The sequence below is a fragment of the Chinchilla lanigera genome, unplaced genomic scaffold (assembly GCF_000276665.1).
Source record: "Chinchilla lanigera isolate Chin_1 unplaced genomic scaffold, ChiLan1.0 scaffold00156, whole genome shotgun sequence".
NCBI lineage: Eukaryota > Metazoa > Chordata > Mammalia > Rodentia > Chinchillidae > Chinchilla > Chinchilla lanigera.
Window position 1 is genome coordinate 1,336,407 of NW_004955557.1, and position 17,048 is coordinate 1,353,454.

General features: G+C 40.3%; 1 protein-coding gene across 1 annotated transcript; it reads left to right on the plus strand.

Moving 5' to 3' along the window:
• Positions 1 to 5,527: 5,527 nt before the first annotated feature.
• On the plus strand, positions 5,528 to 12,204 carry LOC102020494 (cytochrome c oxidase subunit 7B, mitochondrial). The gene is made up of 3 exons (XM_005412627.2): positions 5,528 to 5,675; positions 9,660 to 9,784; positions 12,001 to 12,204. Exons 1-3 carry the CDS (start codon positions 5,636 to 5,638, stop codon positions 12,076 to 12,078), a joined length of 243 nt encoding a protein of 80 aa, XP_005412684.1. The 5' UTR covers positions 5,528 to 5,635; the 3' UTR covers positions 12,079 to 12,204.
• The last annotated feature ends 4,844 nt before the right edge of the window (positions 12,205 to 17,048 follow it).

The window sequence follows — 17,048 nt, forward strand, 5'->3', positions numbered from 1 at the left end:
GGAATCTTTTTCCCAAAGACTCATGTAGAAGTTTTCACAGTCACTTTTTTTTCGCCGTACGGTTCAGGGGATTGAATCTAGGGCTTCCCACCCAGCCCCCAGTTTTGATTCTCTATTTCGAGACAGGTCCCACAAAATCCCTAAATTAGCCAAGGAGCTAACGTGTAATTTTCCTGCCTCAGTCTTCCACGGTGTTGGGATTACAGGCGTGCACCTCCGCGGCCGGATAACATCCACTTTTTTGCAGGGGGGAGGTGCTATGAATCGAATTTAGGACCTTGCATTTGTCAGGCAGACGCTGTACCGCTGAGCTATATCCTTGGCCCCCATCCACGTTTTTTGTTTTTTTTTTTTTTTTGAGACAGTCTTGCTATGTAGTTCAGGCTGGCCTTGGACTTGCTATGTAGCCTACGCTGACCTCCAACTCAAGGCGATCCTCCTGTCTCAGCCTCCCGGGTGTTAGGATTACAGATGGGTACCATCATACCTGGTTTGTATCAGCGCTTAACCCCCAAGAGTTGTCTCTGGAATATAATCAATCGTCAGGGTAATATAGTGCTCTGAGAGAAGAGAGGTCTCTTCAGGTATGTTGGAAGAGAAAGCTTCACAAAGATTGATTGGCTGACACCGAGCCTGACTGACATCCACTTCTTAACATTCAATTGTTTCCTATAATATTCTGTAAGAATGGGACCTAGACACGTGAGAGGAAATTTTTTTAAACTTTTTTTTGTTTTTCTTTTTTTGTTTTGTTTTGTTTTTCTTCCGGTACCAGGAATCAAACTCACGACCTTGCGCTTGCCAGGCAGGCGCTGTGCCGCTGAGCTAAGTCCCCAGCCCCTAAGAGGAATTTTGTTCCACATTCTGCCTCCAAAATACTTCAAATCATTTAAATTTTTTTTTGAAATCGGGCTTGGAAGGTAGCTCAGTGGTAGAGTGCTTCAGTATTTAGCATGTGTGAGGCTCTGGGTTCAATCCCCAGTACCGCAAAAAAAAAAAAAAAAAAAAAAAAAAAAAAAAAAGAGGCTTTTGGCTGAGCCTAGGGGCACACACCTGTAATCCCAGCACTTGGCAGGCTGAGGCAGCAAGATAAACCATGAATAGGAGGCCAGCCTGGGCTACATAGTGAGTTCCAGGCCACCCTAAACTACATAGCAAGACAGTGTTGCAAAAAAATAAATAAATAAAAATGAATGATGACAGTAGTGGATAACCTATCAAATAATGTGAATCCATGCTGATAATGAAAAGGTAAACAGAATATAAAATTATTTCTTACAGTAAAATAACTACTATTCTATATAGAAGAAATGATTAGAAAATCACTTTTTACAACGTTCACACCAATAATTGACTTAGACTAAAAACACGAATGAATATATAATTTAATGAGTGAAAGCCCGATGAAGAACAGGATGTGGGGGCAGGAGTGCGGCTCATTGGTTGAGTACTTGCCATAGCATGCATAAGGCCCTGATTTCAATTTCAAGCATTGCAAAACAAAACAAAACAAAACAAAATGAACAAGATACATAATCTGGATGTAGTCTTTACAAGTCATTTATTTATTACAAAGGAAAAAAACAGTAACTTTATAGTGTAGAACTCCAGAGTGTTAGGTCAATAGTTAGACATTAGCAGGCCTGAGAAGCAAAGGGGGTCCAAATAGCATGCTTTGCCAGTCATAGTTAAATGAAGAAACAAAGACCCAGTGTATAATATGTCTATAATCTTTTATTGGGTCTCAGACTCAAAGACACAGGGCCTCTATTTCTAGAAGAACATATTCCCAGTTGCCATAACCTATGGCCACTGACACCAGAAAGGGAACATTCTTTAATGATCCTTCTCCCTTGTGCTGACACCTGATTTAATTAAAACTTATCCTTGTAAATTTCTTTCTGAAATATCTTACATGAATAAGGATGCTGAGGAAACACTGATCATCTGAGAAGAACAAAGGGGACATTCGGCAATTCCAAAGTGACCTCGAAGAACAAGTTGATGTGCATCAGAATCATCACAGCCCCTGAACCTCTGGAGTAACTCTTGTGTGCACAAAAAGATTTCCAAACTCCAGTTGGGTTCAGATGACCATGTAGCACTGCAAGACTTCTCTGAAGATGTAAGTCTCTCTATATCTGCTTTGCAATAAACCCTATCTATATTTCTGCACAGCTGCTTATATGCTATGGTTGATACACTGTGTCAACTTGAGGACTTTCAAAGCTTAACTAAGTAACTCAGCAGTTCTACATCCTGCAGTGAAAAGGACATCCCCTTCCTGCTCTAGGATGTTGTTCATTGTGTCAACTTGAGAAGTTTAGAAGGTTAACTAAGATACTCAGCAGGGAGCCAGGGTCCTTACTTTCTGTTCATCCTCAGCCTGTGCAAGAGGAGGGCCTGGGGATGGTGTGGGTGTAGAGGACCACAGCCCTCAGAGAGGGTAGGCTGCATACAGTAAAAGGGAAATGAGAAAGGACTGATTGCTGGTTCTTTGGAGGAGCTCCAGTCTTCACCTTCAGCTTGGTGGTTATCTCCTGGCTTGTGGTGCAGACTGTTTTGCTTCCTCCTGGGACTCTTCAGCTTTCTGGTGTAGACTCCTCCGCCTTTGTCGTAGATTCTTCAGCATTCCATTGCAGACCCATCAGCCTCCTGATACAGACTTGCAGGGACACTGCAGTGAGCTCCACACCTGGGACTGGGCTCCTCAGTCTTCAGCTTGCAGACACCCTCTGCACACTTCCTCATCCCACTCTGTGGCTTTCTCCTCAAAACAAAGTCTTTTACTTTTGCAAGTTTGAGGCTGCAAAGGGTAGAGATTTGCTCTTCTTGTGATGCCCTCATGCCATCTTTTCTATTCTCTTGTTTCTTCTCAGCAATCAAGATCTCCTCAGCTCTATCTTTGCAGTTTACAGCTTTACTGGAACTTTTTTCGTGGCCAAACTCACAACGTTTTAAATCATCCTGCTTGGCTTTATACACTTGATTCGCAACATAAATCTGGCCTAAAGCTCCCAACAACAGCTATGCCACCACCTCAACATTCGACTGCCTTGAAATTTCTTGGCCAGTTTAGTCCATCACCCTTAATCTCAGTCTCAGGCAAAATCTCTGGACACGAGCAAAATGCAGACAAACTTTCTGCCAAGCCATAACACACATCATCTGGAGTTCAACAACCAATGCAGTCCTTCTTCCCAGCAGAAACCTCCTGAGCCCAGTCTTTACTAGCAAGGTTTCCATCAGCCTTCTGGTCTGAGCTCTGATCAGAATCTCTCATATAGAACAGCCTAAGGTGTTCCAGCGCTACTCTTTCAGGCAACATCTCCGAACCTTTCCAAACTCTTCCCATAAGCCATTCCCAAAGGCTCTTGAAACTCTTGTGAGTTGGAGGCCAGTCTTGGCTACATGCCGAGACCCTGTCAGAAAAAACAAACCAGAAATGGCAAAATACAACCAATTGGTGCACCCAGGTAATGGGTATACAAAGCTGGGTGTTGTGGTACATGTCTGTAATGGAAGAATTTGGGAGGGTGAGGCAGGAGAATTGGCTCAAGTTCCAGGCCTGCCTGGGTTGCATAGGGAGTCCAAAATCAGTCTGGACTACACAGAAAGACCCGCCTAAAAAAAAAAAAAAGCTGACAAATCAAGCACACAAGAGTTTTGCTTGTTTTTTTGAGAAAAAAAAACAGGGTCTGGCTGTGTACTGCAGGCTGGCCTCGAACTCACTGATACTCCTGTCTCAGCCTCCTGAGTGAGAAGTGGGAATACAGGTGTGCGCCATCACTCTCAGCTCATGAAAGAGTTCTTGCCTCCCTGCCCCTAATATTTAATTGTGAAACTATCCCAAAATACAGAAAAATTGAAAGAATTATACTGTGAACACCCACCAAGATTTTACAATTAGCAGATCACTGAGTTTGCTTTATCATGTATGTATCCTATATATGAGGTTTTATTTTATTTTATTTGTGCTGAGGAATGATCCCAGGGCCTCAACTATGCTAAGTTTGGATTGTGCCACTGTGTTATGTCCCCACTCCAAGCAATGTTTTTTTAATATTTTTACACCTTTTCTCTAAATTTGGGAGTTATTTCAAAATTAAATTTAGCCAGGCATGGTGGTACACGTCTGTATTCCCAGCACTTGGGAGGCTGAGGCAGGAGGATTACCTCAAGTTGGAGGCCAGCCTGGACTACATAAGACTTCAAGGCCATCTTGAACTACACAGGGAGACCCTGTCTCAAAAAACAAACAAACACAATTTAAAAAGACACAAATTTTGAAAAGGAAAAAACATTGGCAGAACAAAGAAATGAGCTAGTGTGGAGGGAGACACCAAATTCAAGCCTCTTAAACTTTAACACCATCTTGAAACTGGTGCCTTAGGCGATTGGGGAAAGATTGGTGTCTCCCCACCTCTCAGTAGAGCCCTAAACCTTGCTTCAAGGAGTTTGCTCATTCTTTATTTTTTTTTAATTTATTTAAAAGAGTAAAAAAAGGATAACATAGTAATAGGGGGATTTACCGAATTACAGACAAAGTGGTAGGACATTATCAATGGTTGTTATTTTACCTATTGGTATCTTCAAGATAGTTTCTCAGGAAAACAAATAGACAAATAATAGTGAGTTACAGACAAAAATGGTAGGAAATTATCAATGGTTATTGTACTGTGCTTTGGTTTCTTCAAAGTGGTTTCTAGAGAAAACAAATAGAGCTATACATGAGTGATCAATTAAATAATCATTGACTATTCTCAATGGTTGTTGTTGAAAACACATAGTAATAAACATACATCCATTTACGAAATAGCATAGGAAGAATACAAACATTACAGAGTTACAGACAGATTAGTAGGAAAATATCAATGGCTGCTGTAATACATGGTGGTATCTTCAAAGTGGTTTCTCAGGAAGACAGAGATACCAAGAAAGATCTAACAAGTAGTTACAGCCTAAGGGTTATGAAAAATAGCGGATTACCTCCTCACCAGTGACTCCTTTCACTGAGGTGTGACGGCTGGAAGGAAGGCCAGGATTGAAAAGAAGGACTGATAGGGGCTGGGGATTTAGCTCAGTGGCAAAAGCGCCTGCCTACCAAGCGCAAGGTCGTGAGTTCGGTTCCCGGTACCGGAGAAAGGCCAAAAAAAAAGAAGGACTGGGAGACTTGCACCTGTGTCTAGCAACAGGCTGTTTAAAAAAAAAAACGGGCTGTTTTATTTTTCCTCTCTAGTCATGATTACCCGGGGCTCCTCAATGGAGATGACAGAGGGCAGTCCGACCTCTAGTGGTCACTTTTACAATCAGGGCATGGCCCAGGGGCTTCTTAGGGCGGTCCCTCTTGAGGTGGCCTGGCTATTGACTAGTTTGCTCATTCTTTGTTAACTACAATCTACCTCACTTACAATGCTTCAAACTACATCTCCCAAAAAGCCTTTGTTTTGCCTCGTGATAAAGAGGATTACAATTTCTATAGGTTTTTTACAAATCTCGCGAGATTACATCAAATCTCATTAAGGATCTCTACAGGAAGCCATTTTGTTTTTCAGGGCTATTTGCAAGGGTATCTGGAAGTAATTCGCACCAAACCAGCAGCTGCAGTAACCACAGTTTCATCTTCAGCTCCACGATGTTTCCCTTGGCCAAAAACGTATTAGGTCGTCTTCCAGGTGAGCAAAAATTGTGGTCAAGTCATTTATAATAGCAGCCATATATCCGTTTCTCCCCTTTAGCCCCCCAACGACATCCTCATTCTAAATGCTTTTTCTCCTACCTCGTCCCACGTGGTTGGGAAAATTTCCTTAGCATTGGCTTTCTCTCCCAGTGCTTTTGTTTCGTTTCCCTGCCCTCTTTCTGCTATCGGAGTCATCGCCTAGCCCTATATTTTAATTCTTAAGTAACTTGTTATCTCAGCGACTCTTGGTGGACAGCTTACTTCTTCAGTGATGCCGTAAATTTTAGTTTGCGGGTACATTTACGCATAACCCCACCTAGAAGAACCTTTCTCCAAACCCTGTAGCCATCGTAGGAAAGTATATTTAGCTTTTTACTTGGTTTCCTTGCACGGTGATAACCTAAGTGGTAGCTTTGCAGCTTTGAAGTTATTTGTGGGTTGTTAACTATTAACTGGCCTGAAAGCAATCATGGTCATTTTTAAAAATCTTATTTTGAAAGGCAGGTGCAGGGAAATTTGAGTCCTGTATTATGTACTGAGAGAAAAAATTAAGTTCCTTACTTGGTTTGTACTGAAGGTGACCTTGAATAACGTGAGTGAAGATGATCTTAGGCAATTACCATTAGCTTCTGTAGTTGTACTGTTGTTTTCACTTACATTATTACTAGATAGTGTTCTAGACACTCACTTATTTTTTCTTTTTTTGTACCGGGAATCAAACTCACAACCTTGCACTTGCCAGGCACGCACTGTGGCCATGAGCTATATACCCGGCCCTTTATTTTTTTGCTTTCTGAAAATAATTTAAAAGCCACCTGGCTTTTCTTATGCCAAAAGCCATAGTTCCGATTTAATCTCTCTGAACCTGTTTTCTCCTCTGTAAAATAAAGGATTAGTAAATAATATCTTCGCTGGGTTTGGTGGTGCACTCCTGTAGTCCCAGCACTCCGGAGGCTGAGGCAAAAGTTAGAGGCCAGCCCCCTCTACATAAGGCCAGCCTAAACTACACAGCGAGATCCAGTCTCCAAAAAAGAGTAAATAATATCTCATAGGGTTGCTGAGGATTGTGTGAGATTACCAATGTGTAGTTACCATTTTTTAAAAAAAAATAGAGGAGAGGTCTAAGGAAATCTACTTGGATAATCTGAATTTTCAGCCAGAATTTCTTGGTAATCTCAATTTCTTTGTCCTTTGAGCAAGTAGGGTCTTCTTGTACTTTAGGGAAAGATTTTTTTGCTTTAATTTTTTTCCTCTAGTGTGAGACTTGAATGCATGCTTGCTTTCTCTTTTCTTTCTCCTCCCTCCTTCCTGCCTGCCTTCCTTTTTTTTTTTTTTTTAAACAAGGTCTTAATTGTACCTTAGGCTGGTCTTGAACTCACTATGTTTGTTTTGACAGTGTCTCACTGTGTAGTGCAGGTTGGCCTTGAATTCTCTTATGTAGCCCAGGATGGCCTCGAACTCATGGCGATGCTTCAGCTTCTGAAGTGCTGGGATTACAGTTCCTTCCTTTTTTTTTTTTTTTTTTGAGACTGGGTCTCGATATGCAGTTCAGGCTGGCCTTGAGCTCTCTTTGTAGCCCGTGCCAGTCTCAAACTTGTGACAATCCTCCTGCCTCAGCCTCCTGAGTGCTGGGATTACAGGTGTCTACCACTACGCCTGGCCTCTTTCCTTTAGTGGTACTGGAGGTTGAATCCAGGGCCTTCAAACTGAGATACATCCCCAGCCCTGTGTATTTTTTACCTTTGAGACAGGGTTTCGCTAAATTGCCCTTTGTGGAAATGAAATTTAGCAATCCTCCTGCCTCAGTCTCCCAGAGTACTGGGATTACAGGTGTGCACCACCATGCCCAGTTCATATGTTCACTTTATTAGAACTGTTCTGGAGCAGAATACCTTGTGAAGTGTTTGTGAATTTGTTCATCCTGAGTGTCACTAAGGTGAAAATAATGTAAGGCAGTTAGGAGAACCAGTAATGGTCAGTGACTACCATGAAATAACCCATTGTACCACATAAACACCATTTTGTTCTTAAGTGTTAGTGAATGGGAAAGGTTGCCATTTCTTTTACATGCTTTTTAACACACACACACACACACACACACACACACACACACACCCCCCTTTTGGGGCTCTTTAAAACAATAAGACCTGCTACCTAATTTGGAGAGGAAGGAAGAAAAACTTCTGGAAATAGCTTTTCCAAGTCTTGGCTCTTTTTTAAGCCCACCTCCTTAACCTCCAGGAACAGTTTGAGAACTCATTTTACCCTTTGTAGTAGAGTAACAGTAAAAACTTGTCATCCTACTCAAAAACCTTTACCACCTTACCTTGCCTACCTAAGCAAAGTAGCTCTCTGCAATCCTTTCTAGTTTTATTCTCTATTACCTTCCTATACTCCTTGTCTTTCAACCAAACTTAATTGTTTTTTCAGTGCCTATGATTTTTATGTCTCTGCCTGTTTTCACATTCCCCTTTTCTACATCTATAGAACCAAATCCTTTCTGCCATTTAAAGTCCTAAGTGAGGGCTGGGGATGTAGCTCAGTGGCGCAGTGCCTGCCTGGTAACCACAAGCCTCTGAGTTCAATTCCTGGTACCCCTCCAAAAAAGGCCCCCCAAAATTAAATGCTAAACTAATTCTACTTCTGTGTATTATAAGTGATTTGTGTCCTCATATGTCATATCCTTTTCCAGACTGGGAATAACCAGATAACAAAGTCTGTGTCTTACACTCTGTTTTTCCTTTGGTTTTGTTAAGACAGGGTTTCACTATGTAGTTCAGGCTGGCCTTGAAATAATGGCAGTCCTCCTGCCTCAGCCTCCCAAATGCTTTATAAGCACCTTCCCAAGTGGGATTACAGGCATGCCCCACCACATCTGGCTCAAACTTTTCTTTTTTGTATATCTTTTTGAGATGGGTTCTCGCTGTGCAGTTCAGGCTGGCCTTGAGCTCACTTTGGAGCTCAGCCCAGACTGGCCTTGAACTCACAAGGATTCACCTACCTCAGCCTCCGAGTGCTAGGATTACAGGCTTACAGGTGTGTGCCACCACACGCGGCATCAAACTTTTTTTTTCTTTGAGACAGGGTCATACAATGTAGTACAGGCTGGACTTGATGTCCTGTATAGCCCCAGGTGTCCTTGAATCTTTTTTTGTATTTTTGAGAAAGGTTTTCATTATGCAATTCAGGCTGGCCTTGAACTCACTTTGTAGCCCAGGCTGGCCTGGAACTCATGGTTATCCTTGTGCCTCAGCTTCTTGAGTGCTGGGATTACAGATGTGTGCTGGCTTATCCTAGAATATTACACATTTTTAAATGCTCTGTTTTATATAGCATGGTGCCTTATTCATTAGTAATTTTATTAGTAATTATTTTTTAGTAAAGTTCAGGTTGCCCTAGTTTTGGAGGTTTTTTGGTTGAAATTTTAAGGCCATAAACAGTTAGTTGCTTTAGTTTGCAGTTCATTTTGAGTTTACTTGCCTTTTTTTTTTTCCTTCAGTACAGGGAATTGAGCCCTCATACATGCTGGGGAAGCCCTCTACCACTGAGCTACGTCTCTAACTGTGGTTCTATTTTTTGTTTTGATCACTATTATCTTTGGTACCAGGAATCAAACTCAGGACCTTGCACTTGCCAGGCAGGCGCTTGTACCGCTGAGCTACATCCCCGGCCCTATTTTTTGTTTTGAGACAAAGTCTCAGTAAATTGAAAGTAGCCCAGGCTGGGTCTTAATTTGAGATTCTCCTCCCTTGGCCTCTTAGTACTGGGATTACCTGCTTGTGCCACCATCCCTGGCAATTTATCTCATTTTTGATGTATTTCAGACTATGTTACTCGGTTTTTAGCTGCAGTGCAACATTTTATTCAACTGTGCAATACTATACAATTAACTTGCTTGGCTTTCTCATTGACATTGTCAATCACATGTGTTCTCTTTTCCTGATAAGTGATACATTTTTTTTCTGTATTCTTTTTTAAGTTCGAAGCATTCAACAAATGGTGGCAAGGCAGAGCCACCAGAAACGTACACCTGATTTCCATGACAAATATGGTAATGCTATATTAGTTGGTGGAGCCACATTCTGTATTGCTGTATGGGCATATGTAAGTATTACTGATTCTTTTTTTGTCTTAACAGTGCTGGGGATCTGACCCAGGACCTCACACATACTAGATAAGCACTCTACCAATGAGCTACACCCTCTACCTCACTTGATCTTAGCCAAAAGGCCAAGAAGCGATACACCCTCTACCTCAATAATTTTTATTTCAGATATTTTTCAATCTTATTTTATCTGTGTAAAGTGTTTTAACATAAAAGTATACATTTCTAGTTAGAAGGGACTTAGATTATCTAATCACCCACTCAGTGGAAATGTTTTTTCAGTATTCATCCATCTTTTTTTTTCTTTTTTTGTTGCTATGCAGTTCAGGCTGGCCTTGAGCTCACTTTGTAGCCCAGGCTGGCCTCGAACTTGCAACAATCCTCCTGCCAATGAGAAAGGAGTGTGGGATTACAGGCATGAGCCACCACGCCCGGCTCCCATTTTTAAAAAAAATTTTATTAGTATATGTTTGTAGTACATGATTACATTCATTGTGGGGAGTTGGTACATGTACATAAGACATCTTAATTCTGTTTACATCCCATTCCCTTCCCCTCCATCTAGTGTTGTTAACATTTCAAATAACATTGTTTACTGGATCACAAGGTGGCCCTTTCCATATTGTGTAGGTGATAAAAGGATTTTATTTTGAGTAAAAATACACTTCCTTCATGCTTTACCCATCATTCAGTTGCAGTGCAAATAATTTTTTTTTTGCGACAGTCTCACTATGTAGTGTAGTGACTTTAAACTTGCTTATGTAGCCCAGGTTGGTTTTGAACTCACAGTGATCCTCCTGCCTCAGCCTCCCCAGTACTGGGATTACAGGTGTGGACCACCACACCCAGCACAATACAGATAATTGTGAAAAAGAAATTAGAAATTAGAAAATTAGAAAATTGAAATTAGAAAATTAGAAATTAGAAAATTGCTATCATGGGCTGGAGATACAACTTAGTTGTAGAGCATGTACTTAGCATGCATAAAGCCCAGGGTTCAATCCCCATCACAAAAACAAAAATGAAACAGTTCTGTTGGTTGCTTTTTGTTCTGTAGTTGCCAGGATTTTTACAGTTTTGGGTCATCCTCCTATACATACTTTAGTGATCAGTTTTTCTTCCAAAATTTTGTGTTAATAGCTCAGTGGCACAAGTGCCTGCCTTGCAAGCACAAGGTCCAAGTACCGATTCCTGGTACTAAAAAAAAAAAGTCAAGAGCCATTGGTTTGAAGATACTTTGGTGAACTAAGGCAGTCCAGGGAACAATTAAAATTTTGTGGTAGAACTGAGTACAATGTTCCTAATGAAGAGATGTATTATAACTTGCCTTCCATACTTTAGCTTTTTGTATCTTACACCAATCTGTTTGTCAGTCACTGTATTTACAGGTTAAAAGTAGTAGCTTAAAATTTCAATGAATATTTAGGTTGGTTTTAAAAGATAAAAATCAACCCTTGTCTTAAAGAAGCTGAGTTGGGCATGGGGACAGACTTGTATAATCCTGGCACTTGGGCGGCTGAGGCAGTTGGATCACCATGATTTCAAGGTCAGCCTGGAATATGTCTTCCTTTTTTTTATAATGGGAATTGAACTCAGGGCCTTGCACTTGCCCCGTGGCTCTGAGCCACTGAGCTACATCCCTGGTCCTGGAATACATCTTGAGACTGTCTCAAAAAAACCAAAATCAGGTACAAGATTTTTGATGGTAAGGATTGAATTCAGGGCCTTTGCATGCTAATCAACCACTCTGCTGATCTATACTCATAGCCCATAGTATACTCAGATACTATTAAAATAAATGTGTACTGAATTAGGATACAGGTGTCTAACAATGTGTGATCAGACAAGCTTTTGGAGGGAAAATATACTCCTTAATGATGAAGGGGTATAGTATTACAAAGTGCTCTTTGGCTGTTTTTTAGGCAGTTCTTACAAAAATTTCCTCAGTCACGCTAGGCACATCTAAGTGCTTAATAGCCACTTGTGGCTTGTGACTACTGTGTTGCACAATGCAGATGTCTTTCAGGAAGTTCTGCTGAACAACACTGCTCTGGAGAACTAGGGCAACAGTTAGCTTTGACTTAGTGGAGGGTTCTGTATCCAGGTGAGTTTGAGTATTTTAACGAATGTTGTTAGCATTTTCAAGAAATAAGCTACATGGGGGAGTGGACTTTGGTTTAAACATGTGTAACTGACATAATTTTAATTCTTACAGACAGCAACACAAATTGGAATAGAATGGAACCTTTCTCCTGTTGGCAGAGTCACCCCAAAGGAATGGAGAGATCAGTAATCATGCCAGCTGATATAATACAGCTAAATTATTTCAGAATCAAATAATAATTGATGCCAAGTAAAAGCGCTCTGTATCCATTAAAATATGGCATATTGAAGAAATAAAATACAATTGAAACTGTCATCGTAGGTTGTCTGTTTCCTTTGTAAATGAAGTTAAATTTGATTGCTTTTCATTTAACCTTTATGTTAATTCTAAAGTAAAAATCCTGTACAACTTCTGAAAAGACCTTCTCTATGAAGGAATATGAAATGGAAATTTGGTTGTCATCTATAAGTCAACTTTGTAGTAATCTGAAATTATACCTAATGAATAACTTAGCACAGAGTTTTAGGTCATCTTTGAGCAAAAACTTGGCTCAAATATTGGTTATGCTTGCTACCTTCTACTTCTCATGTTTATATTTGGAATTGGCATTATTAACTGCTTTTCAATCTTTTTTTGGTCGGGGGTAGTGTCTTGCTATGTGGTTCAGGCTGGCCTTGAACTCATTTTGTATATAGCCCAGGCTGTCCTCAAATTCGTGGCAGTCCTTTTGCTTCAGCCTCTCAAGTGCTGGAATTACCGGTGTTGTGCTACCATGCCAGGCTTCTTTTCACACTTGCTTAGAGAATTTAGGATGTCACCAGACCAAAGGGAACAATGGTCCCATAAAATGAACCAGGTCATCTGAAAATTCTTTGGCTCCTTTGGGATATTCATCTTAATTAGACCTTTTGGTTTTGCAGCATATTTATTAGAGATGTTTATAATGGTATTAAGAAAATTTGTCTAATACAGTGTATTGCTAGTTAATCATAGATATGAAAGTATTAGATTTTTTGCAATGAAGGGCAAGAAATAAATTGAAGGCAGTGTCTTAGAGCAGTGGTGGTGAACCTGTGACACACTGCAGCAGGCTGCTTGTCATTGAAAGCTCTAAAAGGTTCACTGTCACTGTCCTAGAGTCTTTTTTTGTTTTGTTTTGTTTTGTTTTCTGGTACCAGGAATTGAACTCACGACCTGGCGCTGTGCTGCTGAGCTAAATCCCCAGCCCCTGTCCTAGAGTCTTATCAGATGCGCTAAAGTCAAGCCCGGGGTGGTGGTGCACACCTGTAAATCCCAGCACTCAGGAGGCTGAGACAGGAGGATTGCTGTGAATTTGAAGCCAGCCTAAACTACATAGAGCCTATCTGAAAAACAAATCAAATGCACCAAAGCCATTGATTACATAATTTTAATAGAAATAACAATGTCATTGCAAAATAAGTTTGTAAGATTAATTACTATAGTAATATCACTTTTTGATACAATTTGAACACATAAAACCTTATCTGTGGAAATGTTCTTCATAATAAGACTGAAGTGTTCAAATGCATATGAACCTGAGACGTGACTAAGAAAGATAAACATGCCAGGGATATATAACTCAGTGGTACAAGAAAGATAAACATCTTTAAGGAAGCCTCAACCTATTAGATTGTAATATACCTTTTTTTTTTTTTTTGTCTTTTTTGAGACAGGGTCTCGCTGTGCAGTCCAGGCTGGCCTTGAGCTCACTTTGTAGCCCATGTTGGTCTCGAACTCACAACGATCCTCCTATCAAATCTCTGTAGAGATTTGTACTCGATTTATCCCATAACACATTACTGTAATCCTCCTATTACAGGCGTGCACCACCATTCTCGGCTGTAATATACCTCTTCATCTCCGCATTCGCCCTTACCTTATGACTGGAAACAATAGTCAGTATTTGTACCACTTCTGTTATGTGATAGTTGTCAGCTATATCAGTAAAAATATATGTTGCTTTGTGTGATAAAATTTGGTTGTGTTCAGAACTCATGAAGCAAGTGCTCGATTGCCAGGTGACACCCACATCCCTAAACAAGCTTCTAAACTTAAATTTTGGCTAGCATGGCTTTTCCTCACAGTAGCCTGCCCTCCTTTCTCCAGGGTGTTCTTTTATCTTGCTTTTTCCTCAGCCCAAGCTCTGCAGAACCAGTTTCTTTTTTTTTTTTTTCCTCTGGTACCGGGAAACGAACTCACTACCTTGTGCTTGCCAGGCAGGCGCTTTGCCAGTGAGCTAAATCCCCAGCCCCTGCAGAACCAATTTCTCTCTCACTCTTCACTTCTACTTTTTCAAACAAATTTAAAAAAGAAAAAACAATTTTAGGCTGGGAATGCAGCTCAGTGGTAGAGCACTTTCCTAGCATGTGTGAGTCTCTGGTTTTAATCCTCAGTACTGGGAAAACCCCCCATAAACCTTAATTTGGTACTTAATTTTGTTCTGATGGGTAATTCTAAAATTACCATGACCATTATTAGAAATGAAGCAGTAGTTAAAGCATTTTGAGCCATCACAACATTCTAATCTCGCAGCTTTCCAAATGTACTCACAAGAAAGTTCTAACCTTCTGTAGAGATTTGTACTCGATTTATCCCATAACACATTACTTTCAGTTTTAAATAATACCTAGAGTTGGGAGGTTATCAAAGTAGTTTTCCTATCTTCAGGTATCTATGTCCAAATAATTTAGATAAATAAATTACTTTAGAAACATTGCTAATCTTTTAAACACTATTAAAGGACTAATAAAGTATTTTTTAGTTGAGGACTATGAAGTTTTAGTTGAGGTGAACATGGATGCTTTAAATCTTTACAGTAGGGGCTGGGGATTTAGCTCAGCGGCAAAAGCGCCTGCCTGGCAAGCGCAAGGTCGTGAGTTCGGTTCCCGGTACCGGAGAAAAACCAAAAAAAAAAAAGAAAAAATAAAAATAAAAATAAAAATAAATCTTTACAGTATTTTTAGCGTCTGTGATCTGTTACTCTTAAGTTCACTGAACTCACAGTGAGGTGCTATAGTAGTGCAAGAGGCACAGATGTTGAGTCCCTGGTGACTTTCATTGGTGATATCAATACCACCTCAGCATTTTGGAGACATCTGCTCAACTCCCAGCAAACTTGATTACCATTGTAGGCATATCTATTTGTTTTTTTGTTTGTTTGTTTTGTTTTTTTTGTGTGTGTGTGTTCTTGAGACAGGATCTCGCTGTGCAGTTCAGGCTGGCCTTCAGCTCACTTTGTAGCCCAGGCTGGTCTTAAACTTGCAATGATCCTCCTGTCTCAGCCTCCCAAGTGCTGGGATTGCAGGCGTGCACCACCACTCCTGGCTATCTCTCCATTTGAAAGCTCAGTCAATGCAGTGATTGTGAAAAAAATGTTAGTATGCTTCTGCATTGACGAGGAGGCTTAAGGATGATACATTTAAAGGTAGAAGGTGTTACAGAATGAGGCAAAGGCTGAGTGACTAAATGTGGTTGAAATGGAATGTTTCAGCTCGTGTTAATAAACTACATTAAAAAAAATTAAAATGTTTTTATGGTACTGGGGTGTTGAACACTGGGGATTTCACCCTGAAATACAGCCCAGCCCTTATTTTGAGATACATCTTGCTAAATTGCTCAGGCTGGCCTCAAACGTGTAATCATCCTGCCTCAGACTCCCAGAATGCTGGGATTACTGGTGTATGCCACCAAGCTCCAGTATATATTCTGCCTCTAATAAAACTATAATCCTGGCATTGCTGAATTTCTTTGAAAGCTTTAACATTGTTAATAATTAGCGACGGGGCTGGGAATGTGACTTAGTGGTAGAGTTCTTGCCTGGCAGGCACAAGGCCCTAGGTTCAGTCCCCAGCACCACCAAAAAAAAGTGCTATTAATAATTAGCTGCAATCCAACTAGCTAATACTGTATTTGGGAGTCCATTTAATTTCATATGATATGATTTTATTTTATTTATTTCTGTGGTGCTCTTACATCTCTACCCGATTATATATAATTTTTAAGAATTTAAATTTTGGCCTGAATTTGTCTTATGCACATTGATTGAAGTTGTGCACATTGATTAACTACTACCATTTAATGTCTGGGAAGATAGGGAGTTCTGAGTCTGATTCTTTATTTTTATACATAGGTTTAGGGGCAGGAGAGAATAATTCTTCTTAAAATAATTGTAGGCCTAAAATTTAGGTCTGTGGATAACTTTGTTACTTATTTTATTTTTTGGGCAGGATATTGCTATATAGTCCAGGCTGGCTTTGAACTGTTGCACTTCCTGCCTCATCCTCAAGAGTGCTGGGATTGCAGGCATGTACCACCATCCCCAGGTGATCTATGGATAATTTTAAATGTTGCCTATCAAGGCTCAATGTGAATTTGACAACTGGTCAGATGGAAATTATTTAAGTCATTTGTAGTTTGTGTACTGTTGAATTCTACATTAGTCTCAATTATTGTTTTTTTGAGACAGGGTCTTGCTAGGTAGTTCAGACTGTCTTTGAACTCAGTATATATTTCAGGATGGCCTTGAACTAGCTTCCATCCTCCTGCTTCAACCTCCAGTTCTGGGATTACCAGCGAGTACCACCACACCTGGCCTAGTTTTTAAAATTCTGCACTATTAAACTTGATACTCTTCAATGGGAACTGGGTTTAAATTGTTCCAGTTGAAAAATAGGTATAGCCCTGTGATTACCTTTCTCTAATCTAAGCTATTTATCCTAAGAGGGATAAGAAAAAGACTGTGTCTTGCTTGGAAATAAGTAAGATGGACTCTTCCTTCTTTTACAGTTACTATTCATAATTTTTAAAAATCAGCCTGCGCGGTGGTGCATTCTTGTGATCCCAGTACTCAGGAGACTAAGGTAGGAAATTGGAATCCTGCCTGGTCAAATTAGTGACACCTTATTTCAAAATAAAAATTAAAAGCCAAGGAGCAGGGCATATAGCTCAGTGGCACAAGTGCCTGCTTGGGAAGCACAAAGTCCTGAGTTTGATTTCTGACATTAAAAAAAAGCCAGTTCAAGGCCAGCCTGGGATACATAGCGAGTTCAAGAGTTCAAGGCCAGAGTCTTATAGTGAGTCTCTCTCTCTCTCTCTTTCTTCTCTCTTCTCTTTCTTCTCTCTTCTCTCTTCTCTCTTCT